General features: G+C 45.6%; 1 protein-coding gene and 1 long non-coding RNA gene across 2 annotated transcripts in view; one reads left to right on the top strand and one right to left on the bottom strand.

Annotated features, from left to right (window-relative positions):
* The window catches only part of KNTC1 (kinetochore associated 1), a 61452-nt gene that overhangs the window by 25278 nt on the left and 12568 nt on the right, over positions 1-23606 (top strand). The window contains exons 30-52 of the mRNA XM_058656511.1: positions 269-403; positions 948-1067; positions 2340-2412; positions 3262-3329; positions 4162-4424; positions 4745-4917; positions 5560-5657; positions 6420-6558; positions 8332-8388; positions 8853-9016; positions 10006-10110; positions 10491-10619; positions 12071-12187; positions 13276-13385; positions 15618-15825; positions 16082-16171; positions 16791-16962; positions 17046-17104; positions 17200-17416; positions 19229-19302; positions 19774-19984; positions 20416-20525; positions 21782-21828. Coding sequence (XP_058512494.1) covers positions 269-403; positions 948-1067; positions 2340-2412; positions 3262-3329; positions 4162-4424; positions 4745-4917; positions 5560-5657; positions 6420-6558; positions 8332-8388; positions 8853-9016; positions 10006-10110; positions 10491-10619; positions 12071-12187; positions 13276-13385; positions 15618-15825; positions 16082-16171; positions 16791-16962; positions 17046-17104; positions 17200-17416; positions 19229-19302; positions 19774-19984; positions 20416-20525; positions 21782-21828 — 2939 coding nt within the window. The remainder of the gene's footprint in view (positions 1-268; positions 404-947; positions 1068-2339; positions 2413-3261; positions 3330-4161; positions 4425-4744; positions 4918-5559; positions 5658-6419; positions 6559-8331; positions 8389-8852; positions 9017-10005; positions 10111-10490; positions 10620-12070; positions 12188-13275; positions 13386-15617; positions 15826-16081; positions 16172-16790; positions 16963-17045; positions 17105-17199; positions 17417-19228; positions 19303-19773; positions 19985-20415; positions 20526-21781; positions 21829-23606) is intronic.
* LOC131478227 (uncharacterized) lies at positions 277-19713 on the bottom strand. The gene is made up of 5 exons (XR_009244371.1): positions 19664-19713; positions 17347-17441; positions 16204-16301; positions 15236-15355; positions 277-385 (listed from the first exon to the last, which is right to left on the bottom strand). It is a non-coding gene; the product is annotated as an uncharacterized LOC131478227 (long non-coding RNA).

Below are 23606 nucleotides of genomic sequence, written 5' to 3'. Positions count from 1 at the left end.
GTGTTGTGAGGGATTAGCAGAGCTGTGTTTTCCTGTAGCTCGGGTGTCCAGTTGCCTGTTGGTGTTAAGGACAATAAGCAGTAAATGGAAAAGCCGAAAGAGAAGGACAAGACTGTCATGAGACTCAGAATCGAAACTGTCCTTTAACTTTTCACACAGCTGAGTCTTTGCTGCCTTCTTTAAATTTTACTGCTTGCTGCTCAGTCTTATGAGCAAATGGTTCCTGGGTTCGCTGATGTGTCCTAACCTGGTGGTGTCTGTGTTTCAGAGGGTGGTCAGATACATTCTCAAACAGGATGTTCCATCCTCACTGGAAGATGCATTAAAGGTGGCCCAAGGATACAGGTTGTCTGATGATGAAATCTACAGTCTAAGAATTATTGACCTGATTGATAGAGAACAGGTATGTTTGTATTTGCTTTATTTATTTTATTTTTAAAGATTTATTTATTTTCTTGAAAGTGTTAGAGAGGGAGAGGCAGAGAGGGAACTTGTGTCCACTGATGCATTCCCCAAATGGCCACAGGGCCAAGGCTGAGCTGGGTCAAAGTCAGAAACCTTGAGTTTCTTCTGGGTCTCCCACGTGGTTACAGGGGCCCACACACCTGAGCCTTCCTCTGCTGCCTTCGTGGCCCTCAGTAGGGAGCCGGGGCAGAAGCAGAGCGGTTGGCTCTTGACCCAGAGCACGGATGGGATGGCATGTGGCAGCCTTCCTTGTGATAGCATAACACGAGCCCCCCTCCGTGGGTTTTTTGCTTTTAAGTGTCTTTGTATGATTTTGTGACAATAGGCATGCCATTTATTTTGTTGTTTGCTAGCCTCAAAAATGAAATTCTCAGATTTTAAAAATACTGAACCATAACCTGTTCATTTTTAAATAGAAAACAAAAAGGTTATATCCTTTGCAGGTCCAAGCTGTTTTTCTTCCTTGAAAACACTGTTTTTAGGGTGAAGACTGTCTGCCTCTGTTGAGGTCCTTACCGCCTGCTGAAGCAGAGAGAACTGCTGAAAGAGTGATTATATGGGCACGGCTGGCACTGCAGGAAGACCCGGAGCATTCCAAAGAGGTGAGACTGGGACTAAATAAAAGGTAACTCTAATTTTTTATGGGTATTACTCAAAAAGACAGAGAAGACAGCTTTCCACACAAGATCTTTCTTGGCTGTAGAATCAAAATTCCTGTACAAATTTGCTTCACAGGAAGAAGCCAAATACATGATCTACTTTTTAATTTAAGATCAGTGTATTTGAAGACATTGTGACAGAAAGAGGAGAGACAGAGAGACCCCGTACCTCCTGTTTGACTCCCATGGGTGACGGCGGTAGCAAGGACAAGGTCACACTAAGGCAGGGAGCCTCGAATGCCCTCCGATCCTCCCACGTGGGTGGCAGTGTGTGCCATCCTCTGCCGCATTCTCAGGCACACTAGCAGGGAGCTGAATCAGAAGTAGAACAGTCAGGACTCACACTGCTCCTGTCACAGGCAGCAGCCTAACCCAGTGGCCACAGCACTGGCCTCAGTGTGACTGTCTTGCGTACCAGGCCAAACAGCTGTACTCGCCCCGTCCCCCTTCTTTTTTTGTAAGCCTTATTTTGTTTATTTGAGAGAGGCAGAAGCAGCCAGTACTTGCACTGGAGGCCAGCTGGGATGGCGGCCTGACACGCGGTGGCTTCATGTGCTGCCCCATGCTCACCTGCAGCAGCCTCTTCCTGGCTAGCAGACTGCAGGGTGCGTTTGACAACATTTCACAGGCAATGTACCTTTTTAATGTTTTCTTTTGTCTACTTTATATATATATATATATACACACACACACAATAATCAAAGAGAGTGATTATGTATTAGGTCTTCTCTAAATCATGTATTACACTTCTGTTTGCTTTTTCTTATCCTGGGATAAGTTGCTATCCTTTCAAATAAGTAAATCTTTTTATAAGGAAGGGTATTGTAATTGTCATTCCATGTTTTTTCTTTTTTTTTTAAGTTTTGTTTATTTTAACTGGAAAGGCAGATTTATAGAAGGAGAAACAGAAAGATCTTCCATCTGCTGATTCACTCTCCACATAACTGCGATGGCTGTTGCTGAGCCAATCTGAAACCAGGAGCTCTTCCGGCTCTCCCGCACGGGTGCCGGGTCCCAAGGCTTTAACCCGCGCTGCACTGCTTTCCCAGGCCACAAGCAGGGAGCTGGATGGGAAGTGGAGCAGCCGGGACAGGAACCAGCACTTGCAGATGGAGGAGTAGTCAGTTGAACCATTGCTGCACTGTATCTTATTGTCGGTATTGGTACGAAAATGGTCAGTTAAAGGAAGTAGCTTTCATTTCGTCTTTCCTTTAGGATAAGGCCTGGAGAACGTCTGTTGCCAGGACAGCAGTGAACATTCTGAAGATGCTGTGTGACCTCCAGAGAGGTAGCGTCCCTCTCTGCTGCCCCTCAGAGTCCACGCCCTCCTAGGGGGCACAGTCGGCCTGTGCTCGTTACTGACCTTGACCGATTCTTCCTTCCTTTCCTGTCAGTGGCTCAAGGACACGGCTGTGTGTCTCTGTGCTTCAGTCATTTGGTGCTCGATGTCGCCGTGCCTCGTGCTGTGTGTTCTTGCTGATCAGTTGGTTGTGACAGGAAAGAATCCATTTAAGCTTTGAATTTAAACAGCTCAGAAAGTAGCTGCCTTGGAGGAGCAAAGCCACCGTTTACTTCAGAATATTTGCCACTTCTCTTGGAACCCATAAACTTCTCTTTCCTACCTCCATGTAGAACAACTAGGATTACTTCCTTCAAATTACAGCTGGTTTTGTACTTAAATTATGTTGGCATCTGAAAAGAACCACGAAAATTTGACATTAAAGAACCAAACCTCATTCGTCCTTTGTCTCTACAATTCGGATAACATGGTGTTTTAGTCTGCTTGCTGTTGCCCTGCTTGAGTAACTGGGACCCAGTAATTTATAGAGAATCGAGGCGTAGGCAGCTTGTGGCACTGTGGGTGTCTGGAAGCGTGGTGCCAGCCTTTGGTGTGGATGCTGTTATTGCAGTGTCTGTGGCAGAGGGCATCACGTTGAGACAGGAAGCCTGCTAGACAGGTTACTTATCTGCTTGTGTATGGATTGGTCCTGGGCAAGAGGCCTTCTGACTCTGTCACTTCCCGAGGGTCCCACCCCCGATAGCATTAACGTATGGTTTTTGTGAGTTGAGTTTCAAGCATCAAACCCCAACATATAGGAATATGTACGTTTGCTATAACTTAGAATTTTAATTGCAGACAATCGACAGAAGAAGGATGAACTGGAAGAAACCCTGAAGCTATTTAAAGTCGCTGCTAGCTTACAGGTAAAAATGTGTTGGTATGTTACACATTGTTAGTCAATGCATTTTGCAAAGAGATCTCTCCTCAGTATTTCTGCATTTGCCTTTGACAACCTCACATACTGGTTTTCCTTCTCTCTGAGCAGTTTTATTCTATTTAAATATTTATTCATTTATTTATTTGAAAGGCAGTGTATGGACCGAGTATGGTAGCCTAGCAGCTGAAGTCATCACCTTGCACGTGCCAGGATCCCATATGAGTGCCGGTTCTAATCTGAGCAGCCCTGCTTCCCATCCAGCTCCCTGCTTGTGGCCTGGGAAAGCAGTGGAGGACGGCCCAAAGCCCACAAGGGAGACCCGAAAGAGGTTCCTGGTTTCAGATTGGCTCAGCTTCAGTTGTTGTGGCCATGTGGGAGTGAACCTCCTCTCTGTATATCTGACTTTCTAATAAAAATTAAATGAATAAATATTGGAAAACAAACAGAAAAAGGCAGCGCAAAACAGAAGTACTTTCCATCCTCTGGTTCACTCCCTGTGTGGCTGAAACCAGGAACGGTTTTCACAGCTGGAAGTCAGGAACTACATGCAGATCTCCCCCTAGAGTGGCAGGAACCCAGTCCCTTACTCTATTAGGGTTGCCTCCAAAAGTCAGCATTAGTAAGAATCTGGAGTCTGGAGCCCGAGCCAGAAATCACAGCTTGGTAACCTGCTCTGAGAAATGGCTAAATCCCCTCCCTTACCCAGTTCTTGGTATTTGAGGAGGTGTCTTGAGGGGAGGAAGCAAGAAATGTGGCAGTGGTTTTTACCACACACACAGAGCCATCTTGATTCCTTGTTATGCTTTCCTCTGCTGCAGGAGAACTTTGAGGTCTTCCTTCCATTTGAAGATTACAGCAGCGGCTCCCTGGTCGCGGATCTCCGTGAGCAGCACATCAGAACCCATGAAGTTGCCATGGCCAAACACAAGGGCACCGCTGCTGAGGTGCAGGGCCCAAGCACCAGGTCGAAGCTGCACCGGCAGGCGCTGGCCCTGCAGGTGTCTGAGCAAGAGCTGGAGGCTGAGCTGACCATGAGAGCCTTACGGGATGGGAACGTCAGAATAGCTCTGAACAAGTGCAGGTGATGTCCATGTCCCTGGAATGCCTGGCTGGTCTGCAGCTGCCACTGTTCGGGGCAGGTGACACTTTGGTTTTCACAGAAGCCTGTCTTCATTTGTCACCCTGAGAGCCTGTTTCAGGTAGCAGGGAAGGCGAGAATGGGAGGCTGCCCCATTAGGTACCAGGAGCCCTTGCTCTAGGTTACTGTGCACTTTCATTTTGTGGTATCCCAAATAACCTGGAAACCAAACCATGGTGTACATGATGGACATTTGATGTCTTGATGATAATGTTTATTTATTCGTGTGAGTTTTCTAACGTCCAATGTTTCCTTTCCTTTAGAGATTTATTCAGGTTCCACTGCAACCCCCGCACGGGGGAGGTGCTGTTCCTCGCCTGTCAGAAGCTGTGTCAGATGTTGGCCGATGATGTCCCAATGACAGTACCCGTGGGACTCAGTCTTCCTTCCGAGATACACGAGCTGGCGTGCCAGGCTGCCACCCTCTGCAGTCCAGGTGACAAGATCCATTTTAGACAGTGTTTGTATTCTCTGGTTCATTTCCTGTTTGTCTGCCAAACACTGTCTTCTTTATAATTGGGCATTTTAGTCGCTACACGAGAGACAGTATGTGCTTTTTATAAAGGGATGACTTTTTCTTTTGAAATACAGAGAGATCTCCATACACTGGCTCCCCCGACGGCTGCAGCTGACGAGGCTGGGCCAGGCTGAAGCAGGAAGCTGGAGTTCTGTCTGGTTTGCCTGCATGGGCGGCACCTGATGCATTTGCAGGCACATTAGCAGAGCAGCTAAGATGCCAGTGTCACAGGCAGTTTAGTTGCTGTGCCACCGTGCTGGCTTTGAGGGATAATGTGATTGATTCCTTTTGGGATGAGGGTTCTAGAATAGTCAACTTCTTAGCAACGTCATTTCTGATTGTAGATGAGGCCTGCTGTCTCAGAACTGTGAAGTTCTTTGCCTTCTCTGATCTTCCTGCACAGCTGTGCCTAAGGAAAGTTGAACTGTGATAAATTTAGGGTAGTAGAAGCTATATGAAAATTATCTAAGGCCTTCCTTAGAATATTGAACAACAAAGTTGTTCTCAGTGTCCTGAAGATGTGGAATATGAGTTTAGTGGGTTTTCTCTGTTTTCTTCCAGATCTTGTCCTGGACGCTTTGGAACTTTGTAAATACACCTTAATGGCAGTAGAGCTGTCCCGGCAGTGCCAGATGGATGACTGTGGAGTTCTCATGAAAGTAAATCCCCTGGAAGTCTTCTTCCTAAAGCAAACCCATTGCCAGCCCACTACATGTGACTTCTAATGCACTTGCTGTTTATGCAAGCACTGCCTCTCTTTGTTACATGGCCTTATTCCACTCCCGTGGGCAACTCAAGGGCATCAGGCCATTTCCTTTTATCAGTCACATTTATTGACTTCATTTATATTCAGGAAGCATTGGGGCCTCAAAAATATATATATACATATACATACTATATATATATGTATGTATGTATTCCTCTGGACAGGATTGTTCAGTTTGAGAGTATTTTAAAATGCCCCTTCTGTAAGCCATAGAACAGAAGAGACAGGTGACAGCTATCCCTCCGTATCGGTGACGACTCCCTGTGGTTATCACTCAAGTCCGTGAGACAGTGTCCTGTTTGCATATAACTTGTGGACATCCTCCCATATACATTAATTATGTAGCTTAGAATATCACTTCAAGGTGAATGCTGTGTAGATAGTTATTACACTGTATGATTTAATACATAATCATAAGGAAAAATAAGTGTGTGTGCACAGGTTCCATGTAGGCATCTTTTCTCTCCAGTGTCTCAGTGCACAAGGCTGGCTGGGGCTGTTTGTGGAACCCAGTGGTTGGGCAGGCCACCATACAGGATCGTGTCCGCTTCTCCAGGCCTTGGGGCTCTAAGCGTGGGACTCTGGGCTCTGCTTGGTGAGACTTCTCTCTGTGTTTGTCAGTGTCCGCCATCTTCTCCATATTCTTGGTGTTTAGACTTCCTTTGGAACTCACAAAGATCCGTATGAAGAGTGGTCCTACAGTGACTTCTTCAGTGAGGATGGAATTGTTCTTGAATCGCAGACGGTGCTGCCTGTGGTCTATGAGCTAATCTCGTCACTTGTGCCGCTCACTGGTAAATTTCACTTGCATCATGATTTGCTTATACTTTAGGCAAATTCAAGCTGTAGAAGTTTGAGACAAGGCCTACACACAGTAATACAGATGGATCTTATGATCTTACAGACATAATTTTGAGCGAATGAAGCCACATAAAAAGAATTCATGCTGTGTTATTTCATGTATGTGAAATCAAAAAACACAGCAGGACTTGTAGACCATTGGAAGTCAGGAGAGTGGGTGCCCTGCGAAGAGGCAGAAGGAGCCCTTCTGCAGCCAGGAAATGTTCTGTTTTTGCTTTGTTTTAAAGATTTATTATTGTTATTTTTTAGTTTGAAAGGCAAGATTATTGAGGGAGAGAGAGGTCTTCCATCCACCAGTTCACTCTGCAATGCCAACAACAGCCAAGGCTGGGCTTGTTCAGAGCCAGGAGCCAGGAGCTCATATCTGCCTCTTCCCTGGAAGCTGGGTTGGAAGTGGACCAACTGGGACTTGAACCAGTGCCCTAATGGAATGGTGGAGTGACAGGGCAGTGGCTTTACTCACTAGATGATGCACAAGCCCCAGCGTTCTGTTTCTTGTCTTGGTGCTGCTACATTCAGTTTGTGGAACTTTTTCTTTAGTTTTACATTATTTATATTTTTCTGTGTGGATTTTTTTAAGGTGTATTAAGGAGTCTTTATTAACCAAGCTTGGTGATAATAGAGCACACTAGAAATAACAAATTACAAGTCTATGTGGCAGTTCAACCAGTCACAATCCAACCAATCACAATCCAGCCAAATGTAATCCAACCAAACGTAATGTCATTACCCTTAAGTCCATCCATTAAGGTGAAGACCTATGTCCCAGTGTCCCCAACAATATAAATTATCCCAAGAGACATGCAGCGAGTAACCTGGACACACCTACAAAGCTGCAGACATTCACCTTGCCCTGGCTTCTCTGCCCGCTGTGTGGATTTTTTAGTATGTTTCTTAAGCAGCAGTTTGCTTTAGTACATTATTTAGTAATAGCCTAAACTTCATTTTTCTAACATTTATTATTATTATTTTAAAGATTTATTTATTTTTATTGCAAAGTCGGATATACAGAGAGAAGGAGAGACAAAAATCTTCCATCTGATGATTCACTCCCCAAGTGACCACAATAGCCCCGGTATTGAGCCAATCCGAAGCCAGGAGCTAGGAGCTCTTCTGGGTCTCCTACGCGGATGCAGGGTCCCAAAGCCTTGGGCTGTCCTCCACTGCTTTCCCAGGCCACAAGCAGGGAGCTGGATGGGAAGCAGGGCTGCTCGGATTAGAACCGGCACTCATTTGGGATCCCGGCACGTTCAAGGGGAGGACTTTAGCCGCTAGGCCACCTCACCGGGCCCAACATTTATTATTTGAAAAAGTGACAAAGGGGAAAGAGAGAGAAAAAACTTCTATTCACTGACTCACTCCCCAGGTGGCTTCGTGATGGCTGTGGCGTCCATGACCGAGGAGCTGGGCTGGGCCAAAGCCAGGAGTCTGGAACTCCATCCGGGTCTCCTCTGTGGGTGGCAGAAGCCCACATACTTGGGTCATCCTCTGCTGCTTTCCCAGGCACCGTAGTAGGAGTTGCATTGGAAGTGGAGCAGCTGGGATTCAAATGGCCTTCCAGTAGGAGATGCTGATGTTGTAGTTATTGGTTTAAACGGCTGTATTCCAGTGCCTGTCCCTAGTTCATGCTCTAAATAGCTAAGGATACGTACTTTGTAAGAGTTATTTTGTTTATTGTTGACTAATTTGTTATTCTTTTTTTGTAGAAAGAAAGAGGCATCCTTTGGATTCCTTAAGTTTACCATACTGCTCCATTACAGAAGGTATTTGTAATCACAACTGTGTGGCATTATATGGAGAATTTATAAATCCAAAAATTCAGAAATTCCTTGGAATTCTGAGTGAATTTAATTTAGTTATTTGGTTATTGCTAGTACATTTTTTTCTTTCAGAAGCTCAGAAGATTATGTGGTTTGTACCTGTTCACTTTCATAAATTTATTCATAAATTTTAGACCTCTAAGTATAGAAGTGATTTGTTCCATTTTAGTTTAAATAGGCTGATCACAATAAATTTGTCACTATCTAGTGGTCATAGTGCGTTTCTGGTTGAAATCAATGCTCGCATTGAGTGTCTCCTTAGCTGACTTGGAGAGGGAATTCCATCCCTGGCCTGCAATTTCCACAGGTTGTCTCTGAAAATTGTTTCTGATAATGTAATTTTTTTTTTTAATTTGAACAAATCTAAAACCCTTTGACTCAGATACATCCCTGTTGTCCCCTCACAGGAGGCAGCTGTATGTCACCTGTGGTCAACTCCATCTCTGCTCTGCTTCAGAACCTGCGGGAGTCCAGCCAGTGGGAGCTCGCCTTGAGATTTGTGGTCGTTTCCTTTGGCACCTGTCTTCAGCACTCGGTGTCAAACTTCATGGATGTCGGTCTGAGTGAAAAGGTATCATTTTGAGAACAAGCTGTCATTTGGCTCAACAGCAGGAAATGCTCAGTTGTCAGACTTCAGAAGCGTCATGTGGGTCACAGTGCTGGCAGCAGCCCTGCGGTGTGCAAACTCCAGTTCAGTGAGGGAAGACGATTCTCCTTCGGCCAGCTAGCCTGCCTTTGTACTCCAAGCTCAGTGCAATTTTGACTAGACTACTTAGCTCAAACCAATCTGTCTGTTGTTTGTTGTGTTACTTTGTATAGTTTATTATTATAGTTATTTGCAGACAGCATCTCTGAAAACTTAGTTGAATACAAACATGATCACTTAGCACCCTGTGTCTGAAGCTGGATCAGAGAGGTCGCCTCGGTGTCGTCTGCCCTGACGTGGCGTCAGTGTTTCCCTTTGCTTCCGTCCTCTTTACTGAGGAATCATTCACATAAAGTGCACGTGTTCTAAGTGTGCCAACCAGTGCTGCCAGCCACCAGCATCTCACCCGAGGGATTGAAAGTTCCTTTTCCCCCTCCCCTAGTCCTCCAGCCCATCTTTCTCTTTAATTTAATGATAATACTTTTTTTTTTTTTTGCATATAATAATGAATTTTCAGAACTCCTTAATGGGTAACAAAAGTCAGGGCCAACCTTATGGTATAGCTGGTAAAGCGGTTGCGTAGGATGCCAGCATGTGGGTGCCTTGCCACTGGTTCCAATCTGGCTCCCTAATGACCAGCAGAATCAGTGGCGTATGGCTCAGGTGCCTGGGCCCAAACACCCACGTGGGAGAGCTGCATGAATCGGTGAAGCTCCCGGCTGCCAACTTCAGCCTGGCCCAGCTCTGACAGTGGCCACCTAGAAAGTGAGCTAGTGGGGGACCTCGAACTCTGTGTCTCTCCCTCTCTATAATTCTACAAACAAAAAAAGAAATCTTCAAATGAAAATAGTTGATGAAAGTTAGAATGATGTTATAGAGGTCAATCTAATGATTGTTTTATTCTTTTCTAAAAGCTGTTTGGAGAGACCGCATTAGTTCAATCAAAGCATACTGTTAAAGAATTAAAAGAAAAATCCGTGATGTTCATCAGAGGAAATGCTGCGACACTTTTGCACAAAGTAAGTTTTTCTTGGTAAAACCTGTTTTTCTTTTTTTTTTTGCTTTTTTCCTCAGCACTGCCAGGGATTTAACAGCTTATGCTTCCAGGAGCAGGCATCGGGCATGCCATTAGGCTCCAGCGGGGAGGCCCACATTGTGTGTTGCAGAGCCTGGTTCCGCCTCCCTCTGCCTCTATTTCCAGCTTCCTGCTTGCTCCCACTCTTGAATCCCTGCCAGCCACCTTGGAGACCCAGGTTGGATTCCAGGCTCCTGGCCAGCCTGGAGCTAGCTGCTATGGCCTTCTTGGTGTCTAAAATTTAGTTTGGTGATTAGTGGGGCTTGGAGTACTTGATTCTGTTTCGATTATTCAGAATTTGCTCTTCGTACCGTCTTCCCACAGGTATTTAACTGTCGTGTTGTCGACCTTGGCCTGGCCCTGGGTTACTGCACTCTCCTACCCCAAAAAGATGTGTTTGGAAGTCTCTGGAAGCTCATAGATAAAGCGTGGCAGAATTATGATAAAATTTTGGTATGCCATAAGGAAGTACTCGGTCACAATTCCTGAAGTGTTAGTTTTAGGGGATGAAATGAAATTGGCTTCAAAACCTCATCTTAGTTGATCAGGAGTAACATGAGACCAGTGCCTGTGACTGGTGGGTGTGTACGCAAGTCATAGCATTGCTTGGCTCGGGGAATGAAGGTGTTTTTATTTTTTAAAATCTGAAGTCTTGGGCCTGGCGCAATAGCCTAGCACAATAGCCTAGTGGCTGAAGTCCTTACCTTGCATGTGGTAGGATTCCATATGGGTGCTGGTTCGTATCCTGGCAGCTCTGCTTCCCATCCAGCTCCCTGCTTGTGGCCTGGTAAGGCATTTGAAGATGACCCAAAGCCTTGGGACCCTGCACCCATGCAGGAGACCCGGAAAGAAGCTCCTGGCTCCTGGTTTCAGATTGGCTCAGTTCCAGCCATTGCGGCTGCTTTGGGAGTGAGTCAGAGGACGGAAAATCTTCCTTGGTCTCTCCTCCTCTCTGTATTTCTGACTTTCCAATAAAAATAAATAAATCTTGGGCTCGGCGGCGTGGCCTAGTGGCTAAGGTCCTCGCCTTGATCCCATATGGCTGCTGGTTCTAATCCCGGCAGCTCCACTTCCTCTCTATCTCTCCTCCTCTCAGTATGTCTGACTTTGTAATAAAAATAAAAAAAATAAATCTTTAAAAAAAAAAAATAATAAATAAATAAATAAATCTTGAAGAATCTGAATTCTTCAAACCTCACGTATTCTTACCAGTGGGTGTGTAGACCAAGACCAAAGAGCTTGTTCTGTTCTTTTTTTTTTTAAGATTTTTTTTTTTAATTATTATTATTATTGGAAAGTCAGATACACAGAGAGGAGGAGAGACAGAGAGGAAGATCTTCCATCCGATGATTCACTCCCCAAGTGAGCCGCAATGGACGGATGCGCGCCGATCCGATGCCAGGAAACAGGAACCTCTTCCGGGTTTCCCACACGGGTGCAGGGTCCCAAGGCTCTGGGCCATCCTCAACTGCTTTCCCAGGCCACAAGCAGGGAGCTGGATGGGAAGTGGAGCTGCCGGGATTAGAACCGGCGCCCATATGGGATCCTGGAGCTTTCAAGGCGAGGACTTTAGCTGCTAGGCCACGCTGCCGGGCCCAAGAGCTTGTTCTTTTCAGAGCAAGTTTACAAAGGATACAAAATTTCCTTTGACTGTTACCTGTTTTAAAATTTGTCTTTTGTGGGATATTGCCTGCAAGATAAATGATATTTCTTATGAAAAAAAGCCAGACTAAACTTATGGCATTATAGAAAAAACTGACTTACGTAAATGCTGTGTAGGAAGTCATGATTGTTTAATAGTTAAAACAAGAAAAATCTGTTTATAATTGGGCTGTATGTAAAAGATGTTGGGACCACATACTCTATCTGCAGTAGAGCTTTAATCATATTTTAATTTGTTTAAGGCAATCTCTCTGGTGGGCTCTCAGCTAGCCAGTCTCTATCGCGAGGCTGAAATGGAGCTGAAGTTCCATGAGCTCTGCACCGACGCCCAGTGGGGCATCCGCCTTGGGAGACTTGGTGTGAGTATTCCCGGTGTTGCTGTGGTGTTCATCCCTTCTGACAGTTACCCAGCTGGAAATGTGCACACGGGTCTCATGTTTCCAGAGAGAATGTGAGAACTGTCTTCGTTGTAGTCATGCCAGGTGTGCATGTCGGTGCAAGAGCAAGGACCTTTTGCCTTGTTTCCGTATTTTTAAAGGAAATGCAAAGGGCCTTGACATTCTCATTTGCTTAGCTTGTGCATTTATAGGAGTCTGATTTGATATCAGCTGACATGTGTGCTAGCCTTTAGCCTCGTACCTTTTGTTTTCTGCTGCTTTTATTGGGCAAAGAAGATATTAAGATGTATACATAGCGGGCCCGGCGGTGTGATAGCCTAGCGGCTGAAGTCCTCGCCTTGAATGCGCTGGGATCCCATGTGGGCGCCGGTTCTAGTCCCGATAGCTCCACTTCCTATCCAGCTCCCTGCTTGTGACCTGGGAAAGCAGTCGGGGACAGCCCAAAGCCTTGGGACTCTGCATCTGTGTGGGAGACCTGGAGAAAGTTCCTGGCTCCTGGCTTTGGGTCGGCATAGCATTGGCCATTGCACTCACTTGGGAGTGAATCATCAGATGGAAGATCTTCCTCTCTGTCTCTCCTCCTCTCTGTATATCTGACTTTCCAATACAAATAAATCTTTTTAAAAAAAAGATGTATATACAGCTATATACACAGGTATATCATGCTTTGAGACCCCTGAGCAAGAAAGGATAAACAGCCATTGTATCTGACTTTGCCCGAGAGTAAACAAGCAGACCTCTGTTTTGCAAACAAAATGCTCTCTACTTGTAGTGGACAGTTGACTTCTGAGGGGTCAGGTGCTGTGCAGCCTGTTCCTGGTCAGCAGGCTAGTCTCCCGCTGACCTTGCCAGCCTTGCCCTGTGAGGCGGCCAAGTTCACCTCTGATGACAGTTGGGTTGGGGAGGATAGCAAGGCACAGTAGAAGTTGGAGGAGCTATTAAAGTTTCCTTATCCAAAAAGCTCATAATAAAAAGGCAAGTCCCACTGCTGGTCCATTTTTCTGATTGAATGGAGAACATTATTTTTGTTTCGTTCCTTGTGTTTCTAGATTTCTTTTCAACCAGTTTTCAGGCAACATTTCCTCACTAAGAAAGACCTCATTAAAGCGCTTGTGAAGAGCGTGGATGTGGACACAAGCCTCATTCTGGAATATTGCAGGTGAGTCTTTACGCCTGAATGGTATTTTTGCTGTGAGCTCAACACAGTTTTACTGTAAGAACCCTCAAAAACATGCTTACGTGTGGCCCTCTGATAGCTTCTTTTGCTCACCCCAAAGCTTCATAAACCCGAGGCCAGGCTAAATTCTGTCAGGTTCTTCCTTTTTATGCACTGTTTTAGTTTTACCCAGATACACATCACCTAGGCTCCTTCATTAGGGATTAAAGTTTCTGGGTTAAAAAAAAAAACATAGGGAAAGATTTGTTTGTTTTTACCTGAAAGACGGAGTTACAGAGAGAAGAGAGATACAAAGGTCTTCCATCAACAGGTTCAGTCCCCAAAAGGCTACAATGGTTGGAGGTGAGTCAGTCTGTAATCAGGAGTCTAGAGCTTCTTTTGGGTCTCGCACATTGACAGAAGGACTAAAGGACTTGAACCATCTGCTGCTGCTCTTCCAGCTCTATTGCCTGTACTGGAAGTAGCCAGAACATGAACTGGTATCCATAAAGGATGCAGGCAATGCAGCCTGAGGCTTAACATGCTAAGCCACAGCACCGGCCCCTAGATATTTCTCTCATAAATATAAGCATGTGCTTGCTTGCATATTATTGGTTTCAAAGTGTTCTCACATCACATCATTTGTTTTTTTTTACATTTTTGTTTTTATCACATATAATTGACAGCTGATAGAAGGGAACACCCATGTGTCAAGGTCAAATTGTGACTGCCTCAAAAGATAAAATAAAATGAAATGTGATTGCTCCAGAAATGTTAAGTAGAGGCCAACAGAATGGTTCAACAGGCTAATCCTCTACGTGCAAGTGCCAGAATCGCATCTGGGTGCTAGCTCATGTCCCAGCTGCTCCACTTCCCATCCAGCTCCCTGCTTGTGGCCTGGGAAAGCAGTGAAGGATGAGCCAAAGCCTTGGGACCCTGCACCTGTGTGGGAGACCCAAAAGCAGCTCCTGGCTCCCGATTTCAGATCGGCTCAGCTGCAGCTGTTGTGGCCATTTAGGGAGTGAACCAGTGGATGGAAGACATTTCTCTCTCTCCTTTTCTCCATAACTCTTCCTTTCCAATAAAAATAAATAAATCTAAAAAAAAAAAAATGTTAAGGAACCATAGCCCTGTCCCAAATTGTGACAGGTTAATCGAACCTGAATTGTCTATAATGAAGCTGCTTGGTATATTTCCTGTGGCAACAGGAAGCCTTGTTCTTCATGTAGACGTTGAGTAGAGAATGAGCCTGACTGCACACGCTGAGCCTGCAAGGCTCTGGGTACCCCCAACTGCAGGCAGCTCTGACTTACAGCCACGTGTGTGACTGCTACACAGATGATGGTCAGCGCACGCACTCCGTCATCTTTGTTGATTTTTTGTTCTGCATATTGATTCTTCATTGATCTGTAATGATCCTGGCTGCTCATTACGTGTTGTTTTTGGTACAGCGCCCATAACACTGTCCAGTTCCTGTCAGACTCCTTTCGCTCACGTGGCTTGGTGACTCGTGTTTGAAGGGTCACGAATCTTCTGCCTTAAATAAATTTAGCTGATGTTTAGAACATCAGAGAATGACTTTAAACTGGTGGTTCTTAAGGTTTTTCTTGATCCATTGGTGTACTAATCAGACTCTTGATTTTTCAGTCTTTTGTTATGTCTTTCTAACTCAGCAGAGCGTGTTCACATCTAGGTCCCACATGATTGCAGGGTGAGGGCTAAGCACTGTGAAGGGCAATTGACCTTGTCTTTTCCCTTTGCATGGGATGTCCTGCCCTTTGTACAGAACCATGCCTCGCGTACCACTTAGTGGTATGTCTTTCAAGATGAGTAAATGTAGCTCTTCCTCCTACCTGTTAACTATGGTGTGCTTCACATGGGTGAGTTACTTGATCGGCTCCCTGTTCGTGGATGGTGGAGTTGTTGCCAGTTTTCCATTGCAGTTGGTAGAATCCCTCCATGCATGTCTTTCTCTACTAACAACAACTTCATAAAAATGTAGATGGTATAGTAAAGGAAATACATGTTTCCGACCTTGTGGAAATTTCTCCATTACCTCAGTAATTTACACTCCCACCGAGTAGTGTCTCATTTCTACAGCTGTTCATGAGCTCTAATGATAGGAAGTCTGTCTGATGATGAGACCAGGTGGGATGGAGACAAGTTTCTGGTGTGCTGTCAGAAAGCATGTGCAGTTTAATGCGTGCGGGACTGAGTTGTGGCTGCACCTTCCAGCACATTCCAACTGGACTGTGACGCAGCTCTCCAGCTCTTCATTGAAACTCTCCTCCACAACACGAGCATCAGCCAAGGCCAGGGGGGTGAGAGCATGAAGCTCCCGCGGCACCAGCACTCCAGGCTCCTGGCCAAAGCCACCGAGATGGTTCCTTTGCTGACAAGCACGAAAGACCTGGTCATCAGTCTTAGCAGCATCCTACACAAGGTGGGTGATTGCTGAGGGGCGTGGCCCAGGCCATCTCTTCGTCCCTCCCAGCATGGTGAATTCTAGAATCTCTGTCTGGTAACACAGTGGATATGGAAGTCCTACCATGTTTTTGTAAACTTTAATTTTCAAACAATTACACTTCTGGTTGGCTTCTTTCACTGAGATTTTTTGTAAACTATACTGTTATAAATTATTGAATGAAACTGAATCCATGTGGCAATAATGTACCAACTTTTGTTATTTTTTAATACAGTTGGATCCCTATGATTATGAAATGATTGAAGTTGTCCTGAAAGTTATAGAAAGAGCTGATGAAAAGATAACCAATATTAATATTAATCAGGTATGAAAGATGTATTCAATATTTTAATTCACCTTTCTGCTTTTATTTGAGTGGTGATGCTGTTGAGTATCTTTCTAGCTTACTCTGTGAAGTCTCCTTAAACACTATACTTTATTCTAAAAGATTTTCCCTAAAAGGAGTGGATTATCATGCATATATATTTCAACATTTATCCTTATCCTGTTTCACTGTATTGAGGGGATTTAAATCTTTTAATGAGTATGAAGTTAATCATGGAGTAATTATGAAGAATTTAGGCAGCATTAACAACCCCTAAATAAATAATACAAAAACAGGGGGCCTAGAGATACTGAGTGTTAATTTTAGACCTCTACAGCCTGTGTATTTAAAATGAAATCAGGTGCTTTTGAAGTGTGTGCCTGACTGATAGCCAATAGCACTGATTGCTGGTGGTGTTGTTGGTATATTTTTAAATGATCTTATACACTATGTTTTAGAAGAGTGACATTACAGAAAAACTAAAAAGATTTTGATTATTACCTTTTGAAAAGAAGACCCTGTCAGGAATGGAAATCGATGGTGGTATAGATCTAGACAATGTAGAAGCTTTTAGGATTGGGCTATTATTAACAGAAAATATCTTTTTATTTTAATATAGGCATTGAGTCTTCTGAAACATTTGGAGTCATACAAAAGAATTTCTCCTCCTGTGGACTTGGAATATCAGTACATGTTGGATCATGTCATAACTTTGCCACCAGCTGCCCACATAAGACTGCCTTTTCACCTAATATTATTTGGCACAGCCCAGAACTTCTGGAAGATTCTCTGTATGTTCATCAACTTTCTAGGAATTTTACTGGGTAGCTGAAGTTTCTTTTACCTAAGCAAACCCACTGTGTTTCATTTCTAGCCACAGAGCTCAGCGAGGAGTCCTTCCCTACACTGCTGCTCATCTGTAAATTAATGAAGGTAATGGGCTCAGACTGGCCTGCAGTTAATCCCAACCCTTGCTGGGGGCTGCTTGCTGCTGTCATGGCAACCCTCGCCTTTCTTTTCATTGCCAGTTCTCTCTGGACACTCTGTACGTGTCTACGGCCAAACACGTGTTTGAGAAAAACCTGAAGCCAAAGCTGCTCAAGTTCACACAAGCTAAGCCGTCCACGCTGATCAGCAAAGAGGTAGCCCGGATCACACAGACCATCGAGTCCTACCTTCTGTCTATAGTCAACCCGGAGTGGGCCGTCGCCATTGCCTTCACTCTCACCCAGGAAATCCCAGAAGGTAGGAACTGGCCCTGTGCTGTTTCCTGAAATCATAGTAAGACACATACCTTTTTTTTTTAAGGGTTTATTTATGTATTTGAATGCAGAATTGTAGACAGAGAAATCTTCCATCTACTGGTTCACTTCCTAAATGGCTGCAGTGGCCAGTGCTGTACCAGCCTGAAACAAGGAACCTACTCTGATTCTCCCATGTGATTGCATGGGCCCAAGCACTTAGGCCATCCTCTCCTGCTTTCCCAGGAACATTAGCACGGAGCTGGATCAGGAGCGGAGCAGCTGGAACTTGAACTGGTACACCCTCTGGATGCCAACTGGGCAGGTGGTGTCTTAATCCATTATGCCACAGTGCTGGCCCCTCTTTCTTATTTTTTATCTTTTTAGGATGTATTTTTATTGGAAAGGCAGATCAGATTTATGGGGAGAAGGAGAAATGGAAAGAAAAAGATCTTAATCCCCTGGTTCACTCCTCAGTTGACCACAACGGCCAGAACTGAGCCGATCCAAACCCAGGCTCTTGTTCTGGGTCTCCCATGTGGATACAGGGTCCCAAGACTTTGGGCCATTGTCTACTGTTTTCCCAGACCATAAGCAAGGAGCTGGGTGGGAAGTGGAGCAGATGGGACACAAAACGGCACCCATATGGGGTCCCAGTGCTTGCAAAGTGAGGATTTAGCTGTTAAGCCATCACATCGGGCCTCTCTTTCTTTTTTTTTTAAGAAGTAAGTTGCTATTCTAAAAATGCCTCTGCTCTCTTCACCTGTGACACTGTTGAACATTCCAGAACTCCTATGAAGTAAACAGGACCTGCTGCTGGTGTGTCAGGCAGATCCTTACTTGAACCTCCAGTTTGTTGGTAGGAATAGACAGAATGGTTCTTCCTCATGTCCAGTCAGACTTCCAACAGTGACCTCAGATATTCTCGCCAAGTACACAAACATGAACACTTGCCACATTCTTGTTGTGACTCATGTTGGAAAAAATCCTCATTGGTCAGAAACTGGATTAAGGGACTGGCATGGTGGCATAATAAGCTAATCTTCCACCTGTGAGCGCCAGCATCCCAAAAGGGCACCAGTGTGTGCCCTGGCTGCTACCTTTCCTATCCATCTCTCTGCTTGTGGCCTGGGAAAGCAGCAGAGGATGGCCCAGGCCTGTGCCATGTGGAAGGTTGAGATGTTCCTGGCTCTCCGCTTCAGCTCAGCTCAGCTTTGGTTGTTGTATCCATTTAGAGAATGAACCAGCAGATGGAAGCCTTTTGCTACCTCTCCCTCTCTCTCTCCCCTCCCACCGCCCTTCTCTCTTCCTGCACCAACAGGAAGGCAGTGCCAGGTATAGAACTTAGAGACTGCAGTGAATGACATGGCATCTGTATTTTAAAGATCTATTTTACTTGTTTATTTATTTATTTATTGTGCTGGAAAGGCAGATTTACGGAGAGAAGGAGAAACAGAAAGATCTTCCGTCTGCTGATTCACTCCCCAAATGACCACAGTGGCCAGAGCTGAGCCAATCTGAAGCCAGGAGCCAGGAGCCTCTTCCAGGTCTCCCACATGGGTGCAGGGTCCCATGGCTTTGGGCCGTCCTCGACTGCTTTCCCAGGCCACAAGCAGGGAGCTGGATGGGAAGCGGGGCAGCCGACTTGAACTAGTGCAGGTGTTTGTGAACCAGAGGATGAAGATGTTTCTCTGTCTCTGTTTGTCATTCTGTTTTTCAAAATCAATAAATCGCAAACATTATAAAGGCCTGTTCATTTGTCTAACATACATTGTCTTGAGGACTGAGACTTGTTTGTTGCTGTTTCTCCTTTCAGGTTCCTTAAAGATGTCCAGTCTGAAGTTCTGCCTGTATCTCGCTGAGCGATGGTTAGAGAACATCCCTCCTCAGGTGTGTCTGAATTGGCAGGCTCAAGGCTCTCTTCTCCTTTTTTTGGGGGGGAGGGGGGTTTCAAATTATTTTTATTGGATGGGCAGAATGACAGCCCCAGTGCCCTCAACAGTCAGGGCTGGGCCAGGCTGAAGCCGACAGAAACACGCTCTGGGTCTCCCAGGTGCTGAAAGCCGTTATCTGCCTTTTCCTAGACATGTCAGCAGGACGCTGACTTGTATGGAATAGGTGGGAGTCAGTTCTAGTACTCTGATGTAGGAGGCGGGCCCAGTAGGTGGCCCAGCCACTTTCTCATCGAGTTGTGGGTGGGTAGTATCTTCCTCGTCTCTGCTCGTGCCTAAGGGGGAGCTAAGACCGTGACCTTCTGTGTAGATGCCCAGGAACAGAGCTGAGCAGGCGAGCCTGGTTCCTGGGAGGTGCATAGCCTCCATGGAGTTGTAGATCAGACGTTTTGTTGATGGTTTTTAACAGGATGAAACACGTGAAAATGCCCAGGCTTTGTTGAAGAAGCTTAACGTCCAGTTCCGGCGGTCGGGCACAGAAGCCGTGCTCATAGCCCACAGGTTGAACACTGCAGAATACTTACGAGGCATTGGGAAACCAGCATCCCTCATCATCAGTCTCTACGAACATCCCAGCATAAACCAGCGAATTCAGAATTCGGCTGGCAACAGTTACCCTGGTGAGGGCAAAACGCTTTTTTTTGTTGTTTTTTTGTTTTGTTTTGTTTTGTTTTAGTCCGAAAGGAACAATCATTTTTGTTGTGGTAATCTCTGCTTTAGAGGTGGGAAGAGAAGCAGAGAGGACTCCGATCTGCTGGTTCGATTTCTAGAATCCCCCAGTACAGAGGAGCCAGAACTCAATGCAAGTCTCTGACCTGCGTGGCAGAAACCGCTTCCCTGGAGCCACCAGTGCTGCCTCCCTGGGGCCGTGCGAGCAGGACCCAGAGCCTGCTTGCAGGAGCCAGAGCGAGGCTTGCGACTGAGGCTCTGCACACCAAGACGCAGCTGTCCTAAGCACTGACCAGAGCCCACCCCACAGCTAGTCTTGGTTATCTGCTATGGAAAACTGGATCCTTTTCAGTTCTTAATTCTCCATCTTGATTTTCTCTAGATATTCACGCAGCAGCTAAGGAAATTGCTGAAGTCAATGAAATTAATTTGGAGAAAATCTGGGGCATGTTGTTGGAGAAATGGCTGTGCCCTTCGGCTGCGCCTGGGGAGGTAAGTGCCCCAGGGCCTCGTCTCAGATCCCAGATGTCGGTGCCACCCGGTACACCCTGACCCTAGCACCTGTCTGCTGAGCGGGAACTCTGCTCCCCAGGTGCCTTCTGTTACCTGCCGGATGTTGATGAGTGCTGGACCTTCCTGCCTGAACATCGTTTCCAGCTTCTTTGCTAGTTGCTGGCTTCAGAGCTATTCGTGTAGAGAAAGTAGCCTGCTTCTCAATTTGGCTACCTGTAATTAACTTTTTATGTTGAAATATTTTAAAACATGAAGAAAATTTTGAGTAGTATAAAAGAATGTCTATATACCTTATATCAATATCCACTAATTTTTAATATTCTGCTCTTTGCCTCATTGCTCAATGTGCAGCTGTAATCTTTTTTTTGGACGATTGATCATAGTTTGAGTGTGTCATGCCCACTGAAAAATTAGGATTTGGTGGCTTACTTTTTTTCCCCATTGGAAGGGCAGATTTCCAAAGAGGACAGACACTCCCCAAGTGGCTACAATGGCTGGAGCTGAGATAATCTGAAGCCAGGAGCCAGAAGCTTCTTCCGGGTCTCCCACACAGGTGTAGGGTCCCAAGGCTTTGAGCCATCCTCCACTGCTTTCCAAGGTCACTAACGGGGAGCTGGACCGGAAGTGGAGCAGTTGGGACACAAACTGGTGCTCGTATGGGATCCTGGTGCTTTGGGGGGTGAGGATTAGCACATCAGTCATGCACCAGGCCCCAACATGATTTTTTTTTTCTTTTTGTTTTTTTTCTTTTTATTTCTTATTCTTTTCAACATGATTTTCTTATAAATCATTTTTTTTTTTTAAAGATTTATGTATTTTTATTGGAAAGGCAGATGCACAGAGAGGAAGAGACAGAGAGGAAGATCTTCTGTCCAATGATTCACTCTCCAAGTGGCCGCAACGGCCAGTGCTGCACTGATCCAAAGCCAGGAGCCAGGAACTTCTTTCCCGGTCTCCCACGCAGGTGCAGGGTCCCAAGGCTCTGGGCCATCCTTGACTGCTTTCCCAGGCCTCAAACAGGGCACTGGGTGGGAAGCGGAGCTGCCGGGATTAGAACCGGTGCCCATATGCGTTCCTAGTGCATTCAAAGCGAGGACCTTAACTGCTACACTGTCGCACCAGGCCCTCAACATGATTTTCTATACTGAATTTTTCATCTAACAGATTTTCATAAGGTGAAAATTTGTATGATCGTAAGCTTTCTTTAGAGGTTGACTTTTTTTTTTCCCCTGAAGACGCCGTTGGAATTATTTGAACTTGAGGAAGACGAAGCGCTGCGAAGGTACTCTTTGCCTTTACTTGACATTTATCTATCTCTTGATGCCCAGCAAGAGTCATCCATACATTTCGCAGGGGGTTGTCCTTATATTTATTTATTTATTTTGAGAATTGTCTTTTAAAAGACTTTCTTGGTGTGTTTGGAATTGGAATTAAGTCTTCCTTATTTAGCTGTGAGTAGAGACAGCCAAGACCCAGAATTTCTAAACTCTCCATGGAGGGTTCCAGGATCATGAGCCGAGAGACAAAACCCCAAGGCCTTTAACAAGGAGCAGTTATTATTGCTGCTGTTACAGTGGCATAAGACTGGTCTGAACAAAGCGGGGCATTTGCATATATATGTTACTAGCTTCTTCGTTTCCTGTATATGGTTATACACATTCTTTTTTTTTTAAGATTTATTTATTTTTATTGAAAAGGCAGATATACAGAGAGGAAGATCTTCTGTCAGATGGTTCATTCCCCAAGTGACCGCAGCTGCCGGGGTTGAGCCAGTCCAAAGCCAGTACCCTCCTCTGGGTCTCCCACATGGGTGCAGGGTGCCAAGTCTTTGGGCTGTCCTCCACTGCATTCCCAGGCCGCCAGCAGGGAGCTGGATGGGAAGTGGGGCCACCGGGATTAGAACCAGCGCCCATTTGGGATCCTGGCGTGTTCAAGGCGAGGACTTTAACCACTGCACTAGTGTGCTGGGCCCTAAATACACATTCTTGATTGGATGTGTTAATGCTACATGGTGGCCATGGAATTGACATGGAACTAGGCATGCATACGTGGTTACTGAAAAGGTTTCACTAGTTTCCCATAGTACACCTAGTATTTCTTCCCCACACTCACCAAGCTGTGCACACTTTGGCATTGGCTAATGCTCAGACTGCTCCTGACTCACTCTGTGCTGACATGCAGAAGCCAAAAGAGTTACAACCCACCAGGAAGGGGACTACCATGTTTCATTGTCCAATAAGAGGCTTTGGGGAGGCCTCTTCGACACCTGCAACACCTATAGTAGGGAGTACATCTCGAACAAAGAGAACTGTATCCACCAGGACTCTGGTCCCAGGGCCCTACAAGTTCTCTCAACTCGGCAAACTGGGTGTTCAGATTAGGGCCACCTGGTTGTTCTTGTCCTTCTAACTGGAGACAAAGAGCAGGAAGGAATGTCAGTTTCATCCCACAGCCATGTCTAATGAGTCATGGTCAGCCATCTTGGGAAGAATGTCGAACCAAGTCAGGACAAGTGTAACAGTCTGCAGTGATGCCTGGCATAGGCATTGGCGAGGGAATGGCGCCACATGTGCCAGCTTCTTGCCATTTCTGACCTAGACTGAGAGTAGGTCAAGTGTCCCACGAGGCCTGTATTGTACCTTAGCACTGGAAGTGTAATCATGAGAAGAGATGTGCAAAGGTAAACGCAAGAGAAAGCTTTCTCGTGGCCTGTGGCAGAAATGGCCTGACCATTCAGCCAGTGGTTCTCTGCACCCCACCCTGTCCACCTCCTCCTTGCCTAGCGTTGTGTTTGTTTATTTTAAAGATTTGTTTTATTTATTTGAAAGGAAAAGTTAGGGAGAGAGAAAGACATACCCTAAAGGGACATCATCCTTGTGCTGGTTTGTCCCACGATGGCCAGGCCGCAGCCAGCAGCCCGACACCCACCTGGGTCTCCCCGTGAGTGGAGAGGCTCGGTCCAGTGCTCACATGTGGTGCCAGCGTCTCAGGCAGTGACCGAACCTGCTGCTCCACAGTGCCAGTCTGCACTGTGTATTAAGAGCAGGTGTGCTTTGGTTC

This window comes from Ochotona princeps, chromosome 29, assembly GCF_030435755.1.
Source record: "Ochotona princeps isolate mOchPri1 chromosome 29, mOchPri1.hap1, whole genome shotgun sequence".
Lineage (NCBI taxonomy): Eukaryota > Metazoa > Chordata > Mammalia > Lagomorpha > Ochotonidae > Ochotona > Ochotona princeps.
The sequence above is the reverse complement of the archived record's forward strand: the minus strand, read 5'-3'. Positions and strand labels throughout refer to the sequence as shown.